Source organism: Rhinolophus ferrumequinum, chromosome 4 (genome assembly GCF_004115265.2).
Source record: "Rhinolophus ferrumequinum isolate MPI-CBG mRhiFer1 chromosome 4, mRhiFer1_v1.p, whole genome shotgun sequence".
NCBI classification, from domain to species: domain Eukaryota; kingdom Metazoa; phylum Chordata; class Mammalia; order Chiroptera; family Rhinolophidae; genus Rhinolophus; species Rhinolophus ferrumequinum.
In genome coordinates, this window is record NC_046287.1 from 85642521 (window position 1) to 85664538 (window position 22018).

General features: G+C 35.9%; 1 protein-coding gene across 3 annotated transcripts; it reads left to right on the forward strand.

The window, feature by feature from the left end:
• The first annotated feature begins 3521 nt into the window (after window positions 1-3521).
• CKAP2 (cytoskeleton associated protein 2) lies at window positions 3522-21458 on the forward strand. 3 transcript variants are annotated; one of them, XM_033103769.1, is made up of 9 exons: window positions 3522-3704; window positions 4650-4734; window positions 9576-9654; window positions 9742-10607; window positions 11062-11266; window positions 12598-12768; window positions 15324-15393; window positions 19825-20080; window positions 20593-21458. In XM_033103769.1, exons 1-9 carry the CDS (start codon window positions 3632-3634, stop codon window positions 20846-20848), a joined length of 2061 nt encoding a protein of 686 aa, XP_032959660.1. In that variant the 5' UTR covers window positions 3522-3631; the 3' UTR covers window positions 20849-21458. The 3 variants fall into 3 exon arrangements, with proteins under 3 accessions (XP_032959660.1, XP_032959661.1, XP_032959663.1); XM_033103770.1 differs by having other exon boundaries at window positions 9579-9654; XM_033103772.1 differs by having other exon boundaries at window positions 3584-3704; window positions 4634-4734; window positions 20593-21456.
• The last annotated feature ends 560 nt before the right edge of the window (window positions 21459-22018 follow it).

A 22018-nucleotide genomic window follows, 5' to 3' on the forward strand; every position in this document is an offset into this window, starting at 1 on the left:
ATTTTATTCCATCGATTTGTCTTTCTTTACACCAATACCACACTGTCCTTTATTACCGTGGCTTTATAATACATCTTGAAGTCAGGTAGTATTAGTTCTCCAACTTTGTTCTGTTTCAAAATTGTTTTGTCTCTCTAGATCCTTTGCATTTCCATTTAAATTTTAGAATCCAACTGTCAACTTCAATAGATAAGCCTTCTAGGATTTTGATTTGGATGGGATTGCGATCAACTTAGAGAGAATGAACATCTTAATATAGGGTCTTCTGATCCATAAGCATATTCTATCTCTCTAAATTAAGGGGTTTCTTTTGTTTCCCTCAGCAATATTTTGTACTTTGCCACAGAATGTTTTTGCCAGAACCTCCTAGCCCTGATCCCATTGTTTCCTTTCAGTCCCTGTCCTATCTGACCTCTTCAGTGCTCAACACTGGACCTTTCCCTCTTTCTTGAGGCTCCCTCCTCCCTGGAATTTGTGACCTCATCTGGTCCTTGTCTTCCTTCTGTCCCTTTGCCCCACCCTATTCTCTTACAAGTGCTTTACCTGTTTCACATGACCGCAGGAAGAACAACTGAAGCTGATCATCCACACTCCAGGTGGCTGCAGTTTCCTGGTCAGCTGTGTTGGTGAAGACCTGGAAGGAAGTCCTCTCTTTGGATCTTTTAGAAAATGGTCTCCCTTCTTTCCAACAATTGTGGGATGATGGTATTTAAAGAGTGTCTTAAAAAAAGATACCATTCTTGGAGTGGGTGAGCCTGGAGATTAGAGGAGAATTGCCATGTTGGAAAACCTAGCAGTATTGTAGGTTTTCCTACTCACCATCTCAGCCTATTGAGATCTCCACAGTTTTCTTTCAGTCACTTCTTTCTGTCCCTATGCCCACTTAAATACTGAAATTCAAATAGCATAAAATTAACCATTTTAAAATGAACAGCTCAGTGGCATTAATACATTCACAATGTTGTACAACCACCACCTCTACCTAGTTCCAAACCATTTCCATCACTGCAAAGTAAAACCCCTTACCTATTAAGTGGTCTCTCCCCACTTCCCTCTACCTCAGCCTCTGGCAAATACCAATCTGTTATGTCTCTGTGGATATATCTATTCTGGATATTTGATATAAATGGAATCATACCACATGTGTGACTATTGTGGCTGCCTTCTTTCACATAGCATAATGCTTTGGAGGTTCTTGAGTCACTTTTTAACTGTTCTGTTTTGTTAAACTGTTCTGTCACATAATGTGACAAAAAAAAAGAAAATATGAATAATAAAATGGCAAAAACTACATATCTATCAATAATTACTTTAAATGTAAATGGATTGAATGCTCCAGTCAAAAGATAGGGTGGCTGAATGGATAAGAAAAAACAAGACCCTTACATATGCTGCCTACAAGAGATTCACTTCAGATCAAAAGGCACGAATAGACTGAAAGTAAAGGGATGGGAAAAAGAAAATGGAAACAAACAAAAATATCTGGGGTAGCAAAATTTATACCAGACAAAATAAACTTTAAAACAAAGGCTATAACAAAAGACAAAGAAGGACCCAGTAATCCCACTTCTGGGTATTTATCTGAAGAAACCCTAAATGTTACTTCTATGGGACATTTGCAACCATATGTTCTTTGCAGCATTGTTTATAATGGCCAAGATGTGGTGGCAGCCTGGTGTTCAGTGGATGAGCGGATAAAGAGTAGGTTGTACATATAACAAAGGAACATTGCTCAGCCAGGGAAGGGAATGGGTTCTTACCATCTATGGCAGCATGGATGGACCTGGAGGGTATTGTGCTGACTGATGTCAGACAGAGAAAGACAGATGCAATGTGATTTCGTTTATATGTGGATCTAAAGAACAAAAGAAACAAAACAGAAACAAACTCATACATACAGAGAACATTTGACGGTTGCCAGATGGGAGGGGTATTGAAGGTGGGTGTAAAATGGGAAGGGATTAAGAAGTATAAATTGATTGTTACACAGTAGTCATGTGGATGTAGGTTATAGTATAAGGACTATAGTCAATAATATTGTAATAACTATGTATAGAGTCAGATGGGTACTAGATTTATTGAGGTGATAGATAGGAGGGGAATTGGGGGGCAGGATAAAAAAGGTGGAGGCATTAAGAAGTACAAATTGGTAGTTACAAAATAATCATGGGGATGTAAAGTAAAGCATAAGGAATACAGTCAATAATATGGTAATAACTATGTATAGTGCCAGGTGGGTACTAGACTAGTTAGGGGATCACTTCTTAAATTATATTCTAAATTATATAACCACTATGCTGTATACCTGAAATTAATATAAAATAATATTGAATAACAACTGTAATTGAAACATTTAAAAAGGGGGTTAAAGGTGAAAGGGAATAAGAGTTTCAAATTTCCAGTCATGGCGATGTAATGTACGGCATAGGCAATAATATTTTGATAGCGTGGTACAGTGTCAGATCATTGCTGGACTTACGGGGATCACTTCCTTAGGTATATATAAATGTCGAATAACTATTGTGTACACCTGATAATATAATATTGTATGTTAGATATACTTTCATAAAAATCTTTTGAAAAGAAAGAAAAAAGCAGAGAAAGACAAGAAAAACTAGCCACGCCTGAGAGTCAGCTGTGGAGGCCCTCACACCTGGGCAGGGGAGGTAGAAATTGCATTCTCCCATCTCTGTCTCCACGCATAATACCTGCTGCAACAGTCCAGTGTAGCCTTAATGCAAGGATGAAGCAAGGCGGAGAAATGCTATGAGCCAAGTGCTTAAAACCACAAAAGCACAGTCCAGAACTCTCTCTAGCTCCCTGCCACTCCCACCCCTTTTCTAGTTCTGAATTATTTTGTTTTGTCTTTGAAACGCACAAACACACAAAATGTCTACAACAAATGCTATTTTAATCTTCACAGAACGACTATAAGAGAAGGGTCTATCCTCATTTTATCCCTTTCTCCTCTCTTTTTTGCATCTGGTAATTGTGTAGTACAAAAGAAATTATACCCTAATTTCAGCTCCCTCTTGCAAGCTGTGCAAACGTGGACAAATAACTTTAAAGTTTGCTCCTTTATCTGTGAAACAGGAGATGATAATGTCCCACTTCAGAGCTTTGATGTGGCAAAGAAGTAATATTTGTGAAAGGGAAATACTAGTGCTCTCGGTTTGATAGTCGGTACTTAGACCCTCTTCCGCCTCCTCAGTGAACACGCCCGTGGTTAATAAGAAGCGCAGCCAAACAACACTTTTCCCGCACGTCTTCCTCAATGGAGTGTGAGCGTCTAAAGTCAAGTCCTATCTGTTACAGGGCAGAGACTTTGCAAGGCAACTCCTACGAACTTACAAGTCCAGGGCAAAGAGCCTTGTTTTGGTTTGAAACCCTAGGACTCAGACCAGAGCGGCCCCAGCTGAAACCGTCAGACACAACGCCCGCCCCGGCAACCGTAGCTCAGGCTCCGCCCCCTGCGCCCATTGGCCCATTCAATTCACGCCGGCACCAATGGACAGAGGCGGCAGCCGCGCGGTCTAAAATCCGAGCCCCGGGCGGCCTGCGCGGTGCTCCCGGACTCAGAGGGATTGCGAAGCGGTCAAATCCGAGGCGTAACTCCTTACCCCGCACTGCAATGAGCTGTGCCCAAGCTGTGCCACAAGACCTACTGCTTCCCCCGAGTCAGAGGGCCCACCCCACGTTCAGAGGTGAGGGCGGCGGTAGCGGGATCGATCGATCGGCGCGAGGCGGCGGGTGGGTGGTTTGCCTGAGGACACCCGGACTGAGGGAGGCTTGGGGGGTGGGAGGGGTGACTCCGGCTTAGCCGTCAGGGCCTTAGGTCTGCAGACCAGTTTCAACCCTGACCAGTTGTTGGAGAGCCTTAGCCAGTCACTTGGCTTTTCCTAGCTGCATTCCTGATAGAGTGGTGCCCGATCCGTGGTGGTAGTGTGCACGTTGAGCGCTTCGCGTGCGGTTGTTACTGGCCGGGTCTGGACCATTGGTGGTGGAGACAGGCAGGCCTACCTTCAGGGATTCCGTTTAGCAAAGGGGCGCGTGTGGGGCTTGGGACCCGACCCGCGGGGGCCGGGCGGCGTCCACGCTGAAAACCGATTGCGCCTGCGCAGGGCAGTCCCACCTCCTGAGTCGGGAGCGAATTTCTGGAGAGGTGGTATTATTGTCTCAGCTGATGCTCCCAATTTAACGACATAGACATTATTATAGAAATCTAGGGTTGGCTAGGTCTTCAGAAGTAACGTTGTTATTTCTTTGGCCTACACCTGGGAAAACAGAACAAAGAAATTCTCACCCAACCCCGGTTCTGGTAAATTAGACAACTTGGAATCTAGTTTTCATCTCTACCACTTATTTGGCTTCCTGAAGCTTGCCTTTCAGTAACTGTATGTTGAAAATGATTCAACGTACTTCACTTTAGATGATGTGATTCTTGTGCAAAGTGGTTGTGGGGACCTTTTATGGTAACAGTCTCTTAAAAATGGGATTATTTCTCAAAGGTGATACTGAATTGGGAAATTTTTTGTTATATACAAGATGTGATCATAAGTAGAACGTTTTTTGAAGTAAAATCTTCACGTAGTCAATATTTGATGTTATTATTGTAACTAATGTTGACTTGTAGCTCTTTTGTTATTTAGAACAAAGAAAACAAAACCTCAAGGAACATCTACTCAAAAGAAAAACTATATTTGCATACAAACAGGAAAATAAGATATTATCCAGGTGAGGTCAATTTTTTTTAAATTTCAGATCTGTAAAATTATATCAGAACTGTCCAATAAAAATGTCTTATGAGCTACATATATAATTTAAAATTTTCTAGTAGCCACATTTAGAAAGGTTTTTTTTTTAAGATGAAATGAATTTAAATAACATAATTTAACATATCCCGTTATCATTTCAACATGTAATACTTAAAAAAATTATTTACATTCTTTTTTGGCACTAAGTTTTCAAAATCTGATGTGTATTTTACATTTTCAGCACATCTCAATTTGAACCTAGCCACATTTTAAGTGCTCAATAGCCGTATGATTTTCTGTGTAAATTAATTCACACTCTTAAGAGGAAACAGTTCATTTTAATCCAAAGTTGTGTATATTTACTAAAATACTGACCAATGGCTTTTACAGTGCTACAAAAGCCAGTCTTTCTATAATTCTGCAAGGTTTTAGTCAGAGTGAGTGAGTGTGTGTGTGTGTGTGTGTGTGTGTGTGTATTGGAGGGGAGTTGTTCTTTGGGAGGTGACCTTCCTTAATGTTTAGAAATCATTTGTGTTAGTCTCAACCTTCCATAAGAATATATTTGTATTGTTTTGTTAAAAATTTAAAAATAGTACATGGTTGTGACTAAAACAAAAACCCATGAAAGTATATAAAGCAGAAAATGAAAAGGTCCCCTCACTCTCTCACAATAACTGCTAGTTAACATCCTTCCAGGCTCTTTCTGTGCCATCTACGAGCATGGGCTTTAAAGTCATAGGGACCTGGGCTGGAATATGAAGTCTGCCGCTACAACTGTGTAAATTCAGGAGCGTTACACTGCTTTTTTGAATGTATTTACTTAAATGAAAATAGGGTAGTAATAGGTGTTTTTCTTGGAGATTAAATGAGATAGGGAATGCGTTGTGCTATGCCTGGAATATAGTGAGAGCCCAATAAATGATAGATGATTTCATGATCTCACTGGCTTTACACACAGTGGATTGGTTCTTGAAATACTTTATTCTCCTCGTTTCCCTAATTTTCTCCCAATGTCATTGTCATCCTCATGAGTTTAAAAAAATAAAAGTCTCATTTTAATTTTTAGTTCTTTGCATTAGGTACTTTACTCATTGTTGTATTTTGTCCGTATGCATGCTTCATACCCTTGCTTGTGGAAAGTGGTCAGGTTCTGCTTATATTTAGGAGGACTTGGTGATAGATTAGGTATGGTATGATAGATTAGGTTGGTGCAAAAGTAATTGTGGTTTTAAAGGCTAAAAATAAATTGCAAAACCTGCAATTTCTTTTGTACCAACCTAATAAAAAAGAGTGGAGTTAAAGATGATCCTGAACGTTCTAGATTAAAGGAGACTAAAGAGATGTGACAACTAAATTCAGTACCTGACCCTGTAGCGGTAGGGGAAATGCTGTAAAGGACATTATTGGGTCAGTTTTCAACTAGAAAACTGTGGAAAACAGTAGATTAAAGTGGTATATCAAGGTAAATTTGTGAATTTGATACTGTGGTTATGTAAGGGAAAAAAAAAATCCCTATTTTAAGGAAATAAACACTGAAGTATTTAGGAATAAAAGGCCATCGTGTATATAACTTAACTTAAAAATGTCAGGTAAAAAATTATATATACTCCACATATACACATGCTCAGAAAGAGTGCAAATCATAGCACAAGTAGGATAAATGTTAACAATCTTCAAATTTGGGTAAACAGTACATGAGCAGTCTTTGAACTATTTATACTTTTGCCACTTTATAAGTTTGTCATTATTTCCAAACTTTCTTTTTAAATTTTAACTTGAATAAATTGTTTTACTTTTAAATAAACATTTTCATAAATCCCATAAATCTTCGCTTAACACAAACCAAAAAAATGGTCTTGGACTTTTGATTTGAATAGCTGAGTGGCTAGTGATACCATATATTAAGAGGGGGAATACTGAACTAGGAGTGGGGGAATTAGGAGTTCTGTTTCGACCATGACCATGTTGATTGGAGGTAGCAATAAGGCATCCAAGTGGAGATGCCCAATAGTTTATGTGTCTGAAGTTCAGGGTTTGAGATTGGCTCTGGAGATATACACGTGGGAATTGTCAGTGTGTCGATGATATTTATTTAACACCTAGGAGTGAAATGAGATTATTAGAGAATAAGTAGAGACTATTAATTCAAATAAGACAGTGACTCTCAACTACTTAAATAAGGAATCCATTGGGGTCATGGGGTATATAATTTATACACAATCGAAAGAAAAGAAAATTCTAAAACTCTTGGCTTTACCAAGAAACCTCACAAGTGCTATTTTTACTCCTTTCAGGAAACAGATGTCAATTTAAATATTATTACTTGAGCTACAAATTATTAAATAGACAACCAATAAGAGTTGCAGCTTTTCAAAATTAAACAGTTCTATTTCACTAACTTTAGTGTGGGTATTTTAAGACTCCTTTGTTCAAATAACTCTTCTTAGGGCAATTTTATCATAACAAGATAGAATAGGATTATATATTTTAATTTAAGTCTCCATACTGGACAGGTGAATAAGGTGGGTTCCCTTATCATCCTTAGGTTTTTTTTGTTTTTTTAAGGTTTAATCATTTAATTTATGTTTTTCCTTTTTTTAAAAAAATTGAGTTATAGTTGACGTACAATATTATATTAGTTTTAGGTGTACAACATAGTGATAAGATATTTTTATACATTATGAAATGATCACCACAATAAGTCTAGTTACCATCTGTCACCATACAAAGTTACTACAATATTATTGATTATACTAAAACATTAAATCCCTGTGACTTATTTTATGACTTGAAGTTTGTGTCTCTTAATCCCCTTCACCAATTTCGCCTGTCTCCCCACGCTCCTCCCCTCTGGCAACCACCAGTTTGTTCTCTGTATCTGAGAATCTGTTTCTGTTCATCCTGAGAAGTTTTTAGCTAGCAGTTAGGAAGGCTAGCAATTTCAAGACTAAGCACTAGAATTATGTCAGCACTGACAGAAAAAGAGGAGTCTCTCAGAAGTACAAAACTGAAATTAAAAGGCAGAAGAAAAGTTTAAAATTTGAATGTGGCCTTGAGCCCCAGAGAGGTTAGGAAGAAAAGAGACTTATAAAAGAGAAGTGGACTACTGAGGTAGGAGGGAAAGTAGAAGAACTGATAATCCAGTAGGTAAGTGAAGAAAATGTTTTAAAGAAAGAATGACTATCTGTATCAGTGCTGTTGAAAAATTCAGTAAGACGAAGACAGAATTGACCATGAGTTGAATGTACAAACTGTTGAAGTAGATGACATTAGGAATTTCAGTAAAGTGGTGGGGACAAATTTCTGATAGGCATAGCTAAGAAGAGGATAGAATGTGATAACATATACAGTGCATATAGATATCTCCTTTTGAGGAGTTTTGCTATAAAGGAAAGAAATTAGTAAGTAGCTGAACGGGAATATGAGATTTAAGACTTTAAGATGAGCTATAATACGTAGTGTTTATATGCTGATGGAAATGACCTAGTAGAGGGACAAATTAATGATGCTGAAGAATGAGCAAATAATCACAGGAGCAAAGCCCCTAAGTAGGCAAGAGGGAATGGAGAGTTTGGCCCTAGATCAGCATGTGTCAGTGCATACATTAGACAGGAGGGAAGGCAGAGTATATGGGTGCAGAGGCAGAGTATATGGGTGCAGAGGCAGATAGACTGGTAGTCTTTGATGGAGGCAATATAAGCTAATTCTTGTTAAGATTGCTTCTAATTTGCTTAGTGAGACAATATCACAGTGTACTGTAAGCCCAGAAGTATTAGAGGCTGAGCTCAATAAGGGACCTGATTAGTGAAGGTACCACATTGGGAGCGCCCTGGCAGGTTGACCCTGCGCATCATCTCCTCCCACCCCACCAAACAGCAGGCCAGGGAATGACAAGAGGAGTATTTGCCATTAGGAGTGCAGGAGCTTAAACTGGGGAGACGCTGCAATGGTCTGGGTGTTGGGCCTGCCTGGGAGGAATAGGAAGCATCAGCACTCAGAAGGTAGCTGCCAAGATACCCTGTTCAGTGGCACATTTTGACCCTTCGCTGCCATCATTCAAAATGTGTGGTACAAGCCATGTCCCTTCTGCCAGCAGACTGAGCAAGTAGATGTGAAAGGAAATATAACCAAAATTATTTTGTGTGGACTAAATGTACACTTTTTTCACATTTGAACATCTCCGAACGAGGGATCTATCTTAGAATCAATGGCATCTAATTGACCCTGTTTTTTCCTTTCTTCACTTGCTAAGAGATTCTCACAGCCTGTACTAACCAGTTTGTATCTAGGAAAAGGAGTTTAAGTCAAATTCTTGAGAAGGGATTTTCTTTGGATATATATTCTAAATGCAATGCCATCTAGAAACCATCTAGTCCATATTAATAGATTAAGCTATAGGTGTGTGTGGAAAATTTTGGATTTCTTTTGAGAAGACTATTTTAAAATTATTTTCAGTGTAAGTCCATTACTGAGTACTTAAAACTAAAACTAACCAAAGAAAGTGTTGCTTAATAAAGGTTTTTGAAGACTTGTTTGAATGACAAGAACAAAATGGTTTAGAATGAGGTTATCAAGTGTTTACATATTCTGTGGGGGTAGAGTGTTAAGACTTAAGAAAATATCTTTAAATTTCTCAGCCATCTTGTTTATAACATTTGATCACCCTATATTAAGAAAAGTTTTGCTTAGGACAAATAAATCTCTCAGTTATTGCCTCCATTTAAAATTATGAAGTCAGGTAACTTATTATTCTTCTATCTCTCCCCGCCAAAAGGAAACTGGCATGGGGTTAAAAATTTTCTTTTCTTTTCTTTTTTTAAGTAGTAGAGACCAGAGAGCGATGACATCTGAGGGTCAAGTCCAAGAAGAAACAAAAGTTCTGAAACTTAAGACAAAAATGGTACGATATGGACATGGTCTTATAAACTGTCCTTTTTTTCCTTTCCTAAACTCTTTCTGAAATACTGATTTGTCTTAACTCTTTTAGGCTGATAAAGAAAATATCAGTAGACCTACAAGGAGCAAAAATAACATAACAATTGAAAAAAATTGTATTCCTTTAAAACCTTCTAATGAATTAACCAATTCAACTATAGCAATTGACACACATAATTTGGAGACTAATAATCAAACTCTGCAGTTACCAAATAAAGATAAGCCCCAAAATCAACGTATGACATTAAGCCAAGCATTTCACATTAAAAACAATATTAAAAAGAAACAAATCACTACAGAAAAACCAAAGCAAGATGCTTACATGCTCAAGAAACCTGTGCTTGGATCTTACCGTGGCCAAATTGTTCAGTCTAAGGTTAATTCATTTAGAAAACCTGTACAAGTCAAAGAGGAGAATTCTGCAACAACGAAGAAACTTTCAACTACTATCTTTAAAGCCACAAAGCCTCAGCCTATAAACACCAGCAGTGTAACAGTGAAAAGTGAGAGAGCCCCAAATATGAAGACTACCACTAAATTTGTGAGCACTACATCTCAGAACAGACAACTTTTGCGTCCTCCAATTAGAAGTCACTACAATAATACCCAGGACTCCATGACCCGAGGCATCAGTAGAACCTCTGCCAATGTTACAATTCGGAAAGGGCCACCTGAGAAAGGTTTACTGCAATTAAATTCAGTTTCATCTAATGTCAAAACCAGTTCTTCTCAGGAAGTAAAAAGAAATGAGGCACTATCAAGAAGCATCACATCGGAAATTATAGCCAAGCCTGCTTCATCTTCTAGTACCAAACTGACAGAAAAGTCAAAAACCATTGACCAGCGTAGACATACTATCGCAAAAGCAACTATCAATAGTAGATCTGCTCAGCCCAAAGAAACTGCAGAAGAGAGAAAGTAAGTAGATGTAATCTAGTTACCTTAATTTTTGATACTGTACCATTTGTAAACTTGGTTTATAATTTTATTGAATATATTAGAAGTTTTTTGTGAGGATTCTCTTCTGTCATATGCACATAAATTTACGCACATTTATATGGTGGAATAGTATGACCTAAGTTATTGTGCTGGAGTACATTTTAATTTAGGTTGTTTTAGGTAATAAAAGTTGAAATGCTTAATAAAATTGGGAAATATTTTGTAACCTCTCTATTTAAAAATTCACTCTTGGGTCGTTAAGCATAAAATTAACATTGATATGTTTAATATTTTTTCTTCAAATTTGTGATCTATGTATGTGCCACTAGCATGGAACTACTTAAAGACCTGAGATATTTTTAAACTTTTCCTCTTATTTGACAATGCTATCAGCAATATCACAGTAATGTTTATATACTGTTTCTAACTGTAGAGCTCGTCTGAGTGAGTGGAGAGCTGGCAAAGGAAGAGTGCTGAAAAGGCCTTCTAGCTCAGTAGTTACCCACCCTGAACCTGAAGGACAAAATGAAAAACCAGTTGGGTCCTTTTGGACTACCATGGCAGAAGAAGATGAGCAAAGATTATTTACTGAAAAAGTAAACAAGACAGTTTCTGAGTGCCTTAACCTAATCAATGAGGTAGAGTGTTTATCTTCCATTTGTGTAGTAGATTATATTATCACCTTCATAAATATCTAATTAAATTACATTGCTAATCTTTTTTGACCAAGTAATGTGTCAGTGGTGTTACATAGACTTCATGTTAATAGTGAGATTATTTCTCTTTAGCCTTTCCTTTAATGGACTGTATTTCATTGAGTTTATGTAAATATATCAGAGATAGAATTTTTACTTGAGTTATAAATATTGTATTCCTCTAAGATGTTACTAACTTACCAAAGACTAGCAATACAAATTAGTGAATCATTATTATCACAGATTAAATTCAAGTTAATTAAAATATTTGCAAACAAAAATCCCATTAATCTCCAACAATATCATCATGGTCTTAAACATATTCTACTATTTGGAGCAGAATCAAACAGACTATAATAATGAACTCCAGAATGTTCTTTATTTCCTCACTACTCTTCAATTTTGCTTTGGTCTCACCCTACTGTCTAAGATCCAGAGCAATACAGAATATGATTTCAAATCTCACTCTAGTTCCATGAGCATCTTTAAACTCTTTGAAGTTTTGAGGACCAGTGAAATTACAGTCAGGGGAATGCTGATTCTTACTTCTGCTCAGCTGAGGTTTTTTTATTGATACCATGGAATTTTTCTGCCCTACTGCTTAACAATATATAGCTCTTATATAAACCATTACAGATTCATTTTACCCTTACTATCAAAACTTGACAAAGCAATTTAAACAAACCTGCAAGTTATTTTCATTAGTAAATATTTGGTAGTTACAAAAATTCTAAATAAGGTATTAACAAATGGAATCCCACAATATTTAAGAGGATAAACATCAAAGCCAGGTAGAGTGTTACTCTGAGTCTTCTGTTTTACCAATATTTTTCTCAGCGCGTATTTTGTGTGTGTGTGTGTGTGTGTGTGTTCCTCGTACTTATGGCTGGTATGCTGCTTGCTAGCCATTCAGAATAAGTTTAGAGTAAGGAAGATAATAGTCAATATGTTTCTGCATAATTTTCTGTCAACTTTTTCTCTGTCACTGATCTTTTTTTTTTCTTTTTAAACTTTCATTTATTTAAGTGTGCTTTTCCAGGACCCATCAGCTCCAAGTCACATAGTTGTTTCAATCTCGTTGTGGAGGGCACAGCTCGTAGTGGCCCATGTGGGGATCGAACCAGCAACCTTGTTGTTAAAGAGCACTGTGCTCTAACCAATTGAGCTAATGGGCTGCCCCTCTCAGTCACTGATCTTGATTATAGTAAGCTTACTTAATTACTCATACTTTCTAGGCTAAAAGATAGCATTCAGTTTATTTCTTGATATTTTAGGGCTGCCCAAAAGAAGAAATATTGGACACACTGAATGGCCTGATTAAAAATATTCCAGATGCCAAAAAACTTGTTAAATATTGGATATGCCTTGCACGAATTGAACCACTCACGAGTCCTATTGAAAATATTATCGCAATCTATGAGAAGGCGATTCTGGCAGGAGCTCAGGTGAGATTACAACTTACTGATCTTCATTAATTACAGTGTAAATGATTCAGAATTATTTGGAATTATTTGGAATTATTCAGTTATCAAAATAACTGAATAAAATTGTGGAAATATACACGTATGTCACAATGAATGTTTAAAGGTGACAAGGATTACAGTCACAAAACTGTTTCTCAACCTAAAACTAGGGATAATCGGATGTTAGAAAATGGATATACTGTAAGCTGAAACGTACGTTTAATGAAACTTCCTGGGAGAAATAGATTAACACAACATGTCATTTTGCACATTTCCTAGTTGAGAAATCTACTGGGAAATTCAATTTTTAATATTAAAATGTATTTATTGAATATAAGCAAATGGAATTAAATTAACTTTTTAAATATTAGCAGCTCTGATGGCTTTATAAGAGAACTCTTTCACTTTAGGAATATATCTTAATGTACTCACATTTATATGCTGTATGTTAGGTCCTGCTCACATACAGAAAATGGCAATAAACTAGTTTTTCTGACCCATAGTGGTTTGATACCGTACCTCTCACCTCTTCCTGCTCTTACTACACAGAGCTCTGGGTATAGAATAAATTGTATCTTGAGGCTCTTTAGTGTGTTTTATTTTTGTTTGTTTTTATGGGCAAATTGTTCCTAAAATGTATTTCCTTTTGACCAAGTTTCTCAAAAACGCATTCTTGGAGATTGTTTACAAAGAGTTTTGAAAAAATTCTCTTTTTAGCCTTTCCTTCACATTTTTGCTGAGATGTTCATCTGTAGGTGAATGATAACCATGTTTCCCCGAAAATAAGACCTAGCCGGACAATCGGCTCTAATGCACTTTTGGAGCAAAAATTAATATAAGACCCGGTCTTATTTTACTACAATATAAGACCGGGTCTTGTATTAATTTTTGCTAGTATAAAAATTTCCTATTGTTATTCATTCTTGAAAAACACAAAAATATAGAAAAGTGTACATCTGCTTTCCTAAACTTCCTTTCTAGAACATTGAGCTCATGGGGTAAAGTTGAGTGCTGCAGTCAGTGGCATGGTAATACTGTGTTTCCCGAAAATCTAGCCCAACAATCAGCTCTAATGCGTCTTTTGGAGCAAAAATTAATATTATATTATGTTATATTACATTTATTATATTTTATTATATAATATATTTACGTTATGTTGTGTTGTGTTGTGTTATGTTACAGACACGGTCTTATAATAATAAGACCGGTCTTATATTAATTTTTGCTTCCAAAGACGCATTAGAGCTGATTGTCGGGCTAGGTCTTATTTTCGGGAAAACACGGCATTACCATGACACTGACTGCAGCACTCGACTTTACCCCATGAGCTCAGGGTTCCAGAAAGGAAGTTTAGGAAAGCAGATGTACATTTTCCTATATTTTTGTGTTTTTCAAGAATGAATAACAATAGGAGATTTTTGTACTTGAATCATTTATTTTAATAAAATGTAGCATCTTACCTGTGTTTACTTAAAGATATAAACACTGTAATTATTATCTGTGGATTTTTGACACATTTTGGAGAACAAGCTTGAAATCAATGCAATGAAAAGACTAATAAGAGGTCTACTTGCAACAGTCTCAGCAAAACCAACAAATGCTATTTGACCTTTCACCTGAATCAAATCAAATATTCAGTAGACAGTCTCACAACGGCTGTTATGTATAAAACATTTTGAAGAAGAAGAATTGTATTTGACAGAATCCCACCTGGAAGGGAGTATTAAGTCCCTACTACATTGAACCAAACCAGAAGTGGGGGATTACTTAAGGCGGCTTAGGGCAGTAGAAGTAGGATGCATCACTAGAGCTAAGGTTTCACATAGAAAGCAGTAGTGTAAAGAAAAAGATGTGACACTAGAGTTGAAATTTAAAACAAGGATCAAAATTAGCCAAGAAAATTGAAAGCAGGATGGGAGAGTGAGTAGTTCAGGACTAAGTTCTAAGAACTAAGAATAGGAGCTAGAGCATTCCGTTTATATAATATCTTGAATATGTTGCATTAGCAGGTATGGTAGTTCAGAGGAACACAGGAAGTGCTCATAATACCTGGCACATAATGGACAGTTAGTGAACTGTAGAATTTTTGAACCTTGAGCTGGGCAAAGATGTATTTAATACCATGCGAAACAAAAATACAACCATGTGCTTGAATGTAGGAGAAAAGGAGTAAACTTAATATAAAATAAACTTAAATAAAATCAGCCTTGTAATAGATATTAATAATGTTAAATTGTTACTTGTTCACTAATTTTGTTCAAAGTAATCCAGCAATAATAGTTACCAAAGGCTTAAAAGAAATTATGGGGAAAATTTTTAAACTAATGAAATGCTATCCCTTAAGTTCATTTTTATTTTATAATTTGGAAAAGGAAGCCATTTTTTCAATTTGAGTGGCAAATAAGTGTCTAAGAGCCATTGTCTTGTTTTAAAATATGAAATTTAATCACTGGTTTTAACATTTCCAACTTGGACAACATACTGTCGGAGGATATCATACTAATATAGGTCTGCTCTTTTCATTTAAAAAATTCAAGCCTATCGAAGAGATGCGACATGCAATTGTAGATATTCTAACAATGAAGAGTCAAGAAAAAGTTACTTTTGGTAAGTTTCTTTTGTTTCTTTCAAGTGAATTGTGATTTTGTTAAATTTCTTTGCTGAATTATTTTTCTTTTATCATTTTTAATTTTTTAAATATGTAGATTGATCTTTCCTCATACTTTTGTTGACGTACCTCTCAGATTCAGTAGCTTTGTGTAGTACGAAGAATTTTTAATTAGGAGATCTCGTTCAAAACCTAAATTTGTCATTGAGTGTCTATGAAAGTTACCTTTCTAGGTCTTTATTTCCTGTCTTAAAGATGAGGCAGTTTGACTAGATGATCTCTATAGACTTTTTACATATGAGATTCTGTCATCTGTTCCGTGCTGTAGAGAAGCTCATTTAGGAATTCTCTTTGCTAGGACTAGTAGATTGAGAAGAGAGAAGAGATTCATTATCTGTCAGGTATATAAAATGGAAACATTTTCTAGATTCAGCTCTAGGTTGTACCAATTACTGTGAACTTTTGCAAGAAATGTAACCCCTTCCTTACCTATAAAATGAGACAATGCTAATATCTTTCTCAAAATTGTTGGGACCATTGAATGAAATAATGTAAGTATCAAATTCTGTGGCACATAGTAAGTTTATTAATCTTTAGCCACTATTAATATTAATTAGCTTAGAGGAGAGGAGAAATCACTACATACGAGTATAAGTGTAAGCTAATTTGTTTCTTTGTTTAGAGTTATTTCCAATTTTTTAGTGGAACTATATCACCCAGTCACAAATATTTGAGCACCTATTATATACCATCATTCATTCCACCTGTTTATTTTCTTTTGATTAATTTTAAAAAGTCAAATAGTTTAAACTTTTTAAGGCTGCTCATATATGCTGCTAAATTGCTTTCCAGGTTAGTTTTAAGTATCCTTATTTTCAGTACACAAAATAAATTTAAAATATAAAGATATAGGTCAAGGGCTAAACTTTAAATAAAATCAAAGATCATACTGAAATTCTAAGTGTATTATACACGTTTTGATTACATGTTACAAAAAATAAAAACTGTTCAATGAGGTTAATGTGCTAATAGCTTATCTATGTGCAACGGGGGGTCATCTTTTATTGGTTTAGTTCAACAATGACTATTTCAATATATGGTCACCGTTAATATACCCCCAAGAGAAAATACAGAAGATGTATATGATCTGATCTTACTAGTTATATTTAATGAAGGAGCTTTAGTAGGAATGGTCAGGGAGGTAGGAGCTAAAATCAGGAAAGAGTAGAATACCACAGACAAGGAGGAAAAAAGTTTAAAAATAACCCAACCCAGTGAAATGGGTGAAGGGGGTCCAAAGGTATAAGCTTCCGGTTATAAAATAAGTAAGTCATGGGGATGTAACGCACAGCATGGTGACTATAGTTAATAATACTGTATTTGTATATTTGAAAGTTGCTAAGAGAGTAGATCTTAAAAGTTCTCATCACAAGAAAAACATAATTTTGTAACTATGCATTGGTCAGATGTTAACTAGATGTATTGTGATCGTTTTTACAATATATACAAATCATGAATCAATGTTTTATACCTGAAACTAATATAATATTATAAGTCAATTAAAACTGAATTTTTAAAAGTTAAAAAAAAGAATAACCCAATCTCGTGCCTTATATGCTAAAGACAGCAAAGTGGAAATAAGAATTTCACTTAAAAAGGCTTCTTCATAATTCTCACTCGCTCGAGAGATATGTGGAAAGAGAAAACAGTATTTAATCCTCATTCTGTTTTCTATCTTATTTTTCCTTAATAGAGTAATACTAGTTAGTGGAATCTTTTTAACACGTAGAATATTTGTCTTTAGATGGAAAAAGAAATGCTATCAATAAACTTGGCTTATAATATGTAATTATAAGTCGTAGATACAAAGTCAATTTTACAAATTAAGAGTATTTGTAGGTACCATTGGGAAATAGAAGACAGTAAGAGAGGCGAGCACCAGATACCTCGATCCCACATATCCAAACTTGAACACACAAGAAGGAAATCTTACCCTCCTTTTGGTTACCTATCTCAGTAACTGACACTCCAGTTCTCCAAGCCAGAAATCTTGGGGTTATATTTCGCTCCCTCTTTCCCACATCACCCTATTCTCAGCCAATCAAATTCAGTTTAACTTCATAAGCATCTCTTAAAACCCATCTAATCCTCTTCATCCTTACTCTCATTACTGTAGTCAAGATCACCTACAGCCCTTATCTGGACTACAACACGAGTCTCCTAACTCGCGTGCTTTTCTTTTCTAGCTCCAATCCATTCTCAACACTGCAACCGAAATGCCCCATCACTTACCTGCTTACCTGCTTAGTCCAGCCTCTTCTTGTCACTTTTCCACTCCTTCACAGCCCTGAATTTCTTTCTTTCTTTTTTTTTGTTTCCTAGAAGGGGCTATACTGTCTTGCCTCTGGGTCTATCCAAGCCAGTCTTCAACTTTTAACCTAATTCCTCTTTATCCTTTAGACCTCGATTCAGACGTCATTCTTTTGGGGTACTTCCTTGATAGCCACCTTTCCTCCTTCACCCAGCCAGATTAGATGCACCTGTTTTGCTCCATGTTTTTTCTCTCTGTGCAATAATTGATGCACTCGATTGTATGTCTAGTCTTTTAAACTATAAACTTGATTGACAAGGACAATATTTGATCTCACCATTGTCTCCCCAGTGTTAATGCAATGCCTGGCGTATATTAGGCATATATTAAATATTTGTTGAATTAAAGAATCCATATTCCTACTTTAACTTCTTCTCACTAAAAGAACCGCATTCACTTTATCATGCTACTGAAACATCTCTTAGTAAAAGTCTCTAATAATTTTCTAATAATCAAATCCAGAGGTCTTTTCAGCTTGGTGGATTTACCATGTCTCACAAGCATTTCACATGTTTTATTTTGAATTCTTCCCACACTGCTTCCCCATACCATGTCTTCCTCCCAAAAAAGAAAAGGAAAAAGAAAGAAAAAAATCCTACTCTGTCATTAAAGACTCCTAAGCAAGAAATTTTTCTAGAGTTGCCCCTAATACATACACTCATTCAGACATACACATGCATTCATTTATTGCTGAACTCAGAAATAACTCTTAAATCAGGCTTTTCCTTCTCAGCACCTACCTCTGCCACCTTGGTTAGACTGTTACAACAGCTTTATCTTCTTACCATCACAGATTATTAGTTTTCATTCCTGCTATTCCAAACCATCCTTTATAGTATCCAAATCTACTTGTATCTCTGTCTCTCCAACGGATTGTTTTTTTTTATGCAACCAAACTTCTTGCATATAAAGATAATTACCCTCTAATCCCTCCCTACCTTTTTGAGGTGTGATCAAAAAAAACAAATGGTGGATGATTAAATTAAAAAAATGTATTACAGTAAAAGACACATTTCTATTAATCTCCTTCAAAATACTCCCTCTCGCTTCGAACACACGTATCCCACCGTTCTTGCCACTTTCTGAAGCAGTTCTGGAAGTCCTGTTTCGTGAATGTCTTTAGTTACGCTTTAGTTCGTGAGTTTCTTTAGTCGAGGCTGAGGCTGCCTTGATGTCCTGAATCATTTTGACTTTGGGGAAGAGCCAGAAGTCGCACGGTGCCAGATCCAGTGAATAAGGTGGATGAGGATACACTGTAATATTCTTATTTGACAGAAAGTTCCATACCAGAGAAGATGTATGACAATGGAGCATTGTCATGATGGATGATTTATGGCACACTTTGAAATACACTTTCTCTCAACTGTAGCTCACGCCCAACTGACTGCACCGAATAAGTTGAAACTTGTCATACATTGTTACTAAGGTTTGATGCGCCACTTCCGGTATTGAAGATCCCTACCTTTCGGTTGGATGGCATTCAGCAGCAGCATTTGCCGTAATTTTTTTATCACACCACATATCTGAACTCATCACCTCCTCCCACATTCTGACCTTGCTCCTCACCCTATATCCTAAGCACACTGGCCCTTTAGTATTGTCTTAGTAGATCATTTTCTTTTAAGCTTCATGCCAAGATTGCCTTCCTTGGTCTTGTCAAGTACTCATTTTTCAAAACTCAGCATAAATGTCACTCATGAAGCCTTCCCTAGCCATCGCCCTGTCCCACAAGCAAATTCAGTTATTCCTTTTTACGGATTCTTATCTCAATTACAGCCTTTTCTCATTTTATAATTAACTATTGTCAAGCATGTCTCTTCCATAGAACGTGAACGTCTCAAAGATACATTCTTATATTTGTATCTGTAATCCCTGACACATAGGAGTTAGTATTTGTTAAACAGTTGTCAGCAGTATTAGCTTAGGAAAAGTAATGGTTGGGAGATGGCTTGCTTCTTTTATTTTGAAAATCTGGCCCACTATGAATAACTTTAATGTAGCTTGATTTTGTTCTTTCAATTTGACCAAAAGCTCAATATATATATACATATTTCTATAGGAGAAATTTTTGAAGAGCCTTGTGCAACCAAGGAACAAATCCAAGAAGTCAACATTGAAGATACCGGTGTTAAACTAGAGTCAGGAAAACCAGAAATGGAAAATAAACATCATAGAAATGTGGTATTTCAAGACTGTGAACCAGAGCAAAATGACAAAACAAAAGATCCAGCCAATGATGTTAAAACTCCCAGTACAGAAACTAGAGAGAGTTGCTTAATTAAATATAATGTGTCTACTACACCATACTTACAAAGGTAAGCTTTTAAAATGTAATATGCTGGGATTTGTTTTTATGCTTAGGGATAATAAATATGGTACTTTTAAATCTTTAAGATAGCTTTGGATTAGAACTAGTATTTGTTATTAGAAAGGTTTCGAACAAATCGAATATCATTTGGACATTTCACCTTTTAAATACTGCATTTGCTTTGCTTTCCTGTAAGTATTGCCATTTTGAAAAAGAAAACTTTTACCTCACTTTCTTTAATCGTTGATTGTGTATTATTGATAACAGTAGGTTTTGGAATTCATCAGTTAGCCAGTTCTACAGATTTTCAAGTATCTAGTGTGTATAAGTTGTAACCAAAATAGAAAAAAGAGTTAAGTTTTTTATTTCAAGAAGCTTGCAGTACCTCTCTTTCTATATGACAAACAATCTCTGGTTATAAAATACAAGTTATAGTATGATAAATAGCATCAAAATACAAAGTAAAAATGTTAACATGTTTTTTAACTCTGGGAATAATTTTGTGGGGTTTTCTTTTAGTGTGAAAAAGAAGATGCAAGTTGATGAAATAAATTCTACATTTAAAGAGCTGAAGTTTCTAACACCAGTTAGACGTTCTCGACGTCTTCAAGACAACATTTCTAAATTGCCAGATATGTTAAAAGATCATTATCCTTGTGTGTCTTCATTGGAACAGTTAACAGAGTTGGGAGATGAAAGTGATGCTTTCATATGCCGCCCTAATGCAGCCCTGTGCCGGATGTATATGGAGCCTGAAACAAAAGAAGAGAAATGAAGCTATGATAAGGAATGAGGTTTTTACTCCTGGGCTGTTTTGTTTGTTGTGACTTTGTATGTCTCTTAGGTCAGGAGTTGGCCAAGTATCTAAGTATTCACGGCAGTAAGCTCTTTTACTAACATTGCCATTATAGCGGGTGTTGCCTTCTGTGTGTCTGAAAGCTAACTCCTGTGTTATCTAAACAATCTAAGGTTTTCTCTAAGATAGGTAAATTTTATCAACTAGTTTGCTATGTTCCTTGAATATAGTTAATAAATGTCATTCTAGTTTCAGTGATATTTCTAAAATAACGAATACTTAACCTTGTTTTGTAATATAAAAACTTCAGCTAAATCATGTCCCCTGAAACATGATAGTTAGATATTGTAAATAGTTTTCTTCTCCCCACACACATAAATACCACCAATAAAATTGTCTTTATATACCTTTGAACTGATACTTAAATGGCATATGTCCTCTACCAGCTCTACTGTTTCAAGTAAGTCATTGTAAGATTAGCTAAAACTGTGTGTGATGTGAATATGGTTGAAAGTCACATACATAGTCCTACTGACGTTCATATATTCCATTTGTATAGCACTTGTCTTCTATTTATTGTCTTCTCATGTTCTAGAGAATGGGATTTTTAGTTTTTAAACTATAGCTATTATGAATACAATAAATTAAAATGTCTACATAATGATGTTTCAATGACATTTATTTCAACAAATATGAAATGCACTTTAACCACAGTGAATAAATTTGAATCTTGCCTTCGGAATTTGACTTGAGGTTTTCAACACTTAAAATAAGTATGTGCTTAATGGTTATTTACTTTTGAAAATTTATCAATCTAGTACTTATCTCAAATTTTACCCTAATTTTTACCTCAATTTTTTAATTTGTTCTTTACATATTTTGTATGAACGGCGCAAAATATGCCACTTTGAAATACACTTCATGCTGGTCTATATTTCTGAGCTTTATAATATATATAGCATAAGTTTCATTTGGTCATATAGCATGGCTTTAAATACTTCTGTGAAAGAGAACTTGAGATAAAGTTCTATATTTGGACAAATTCCATAGAGTGTTTTTCCCTCCCTTAACTGAGGAAAAGTCGTCTCTCTAAATAGTCCTAGTGCTAACATTTATAGACATTAGTCTAACTCTTTTTCAGTTAGGTGT

Coding starts and splice junctions, on each gene's coding strand:
- CKAP2 (XM_033103769.1), top strand. CDS start 3,632: ATGAGCTGTGCCCAAGCTGTGCCACAAGACCTACTGCTTCCCCCGAGT. Junction 11,267..12,597: donor GCCTTAACCTAATCAATGAG/GTAGAGTGTTTA, acceptor TTGATATTTTAG/GGCTGCCCAAAAGAAGAAAT. Junction 15,394..19,824: donor TCAAGAAAAAGTTACTTTTG/GTAAGTTTCTTT, acceptor ATATTTCTATAG/GAGAAATTTTTGAAGAGCCT.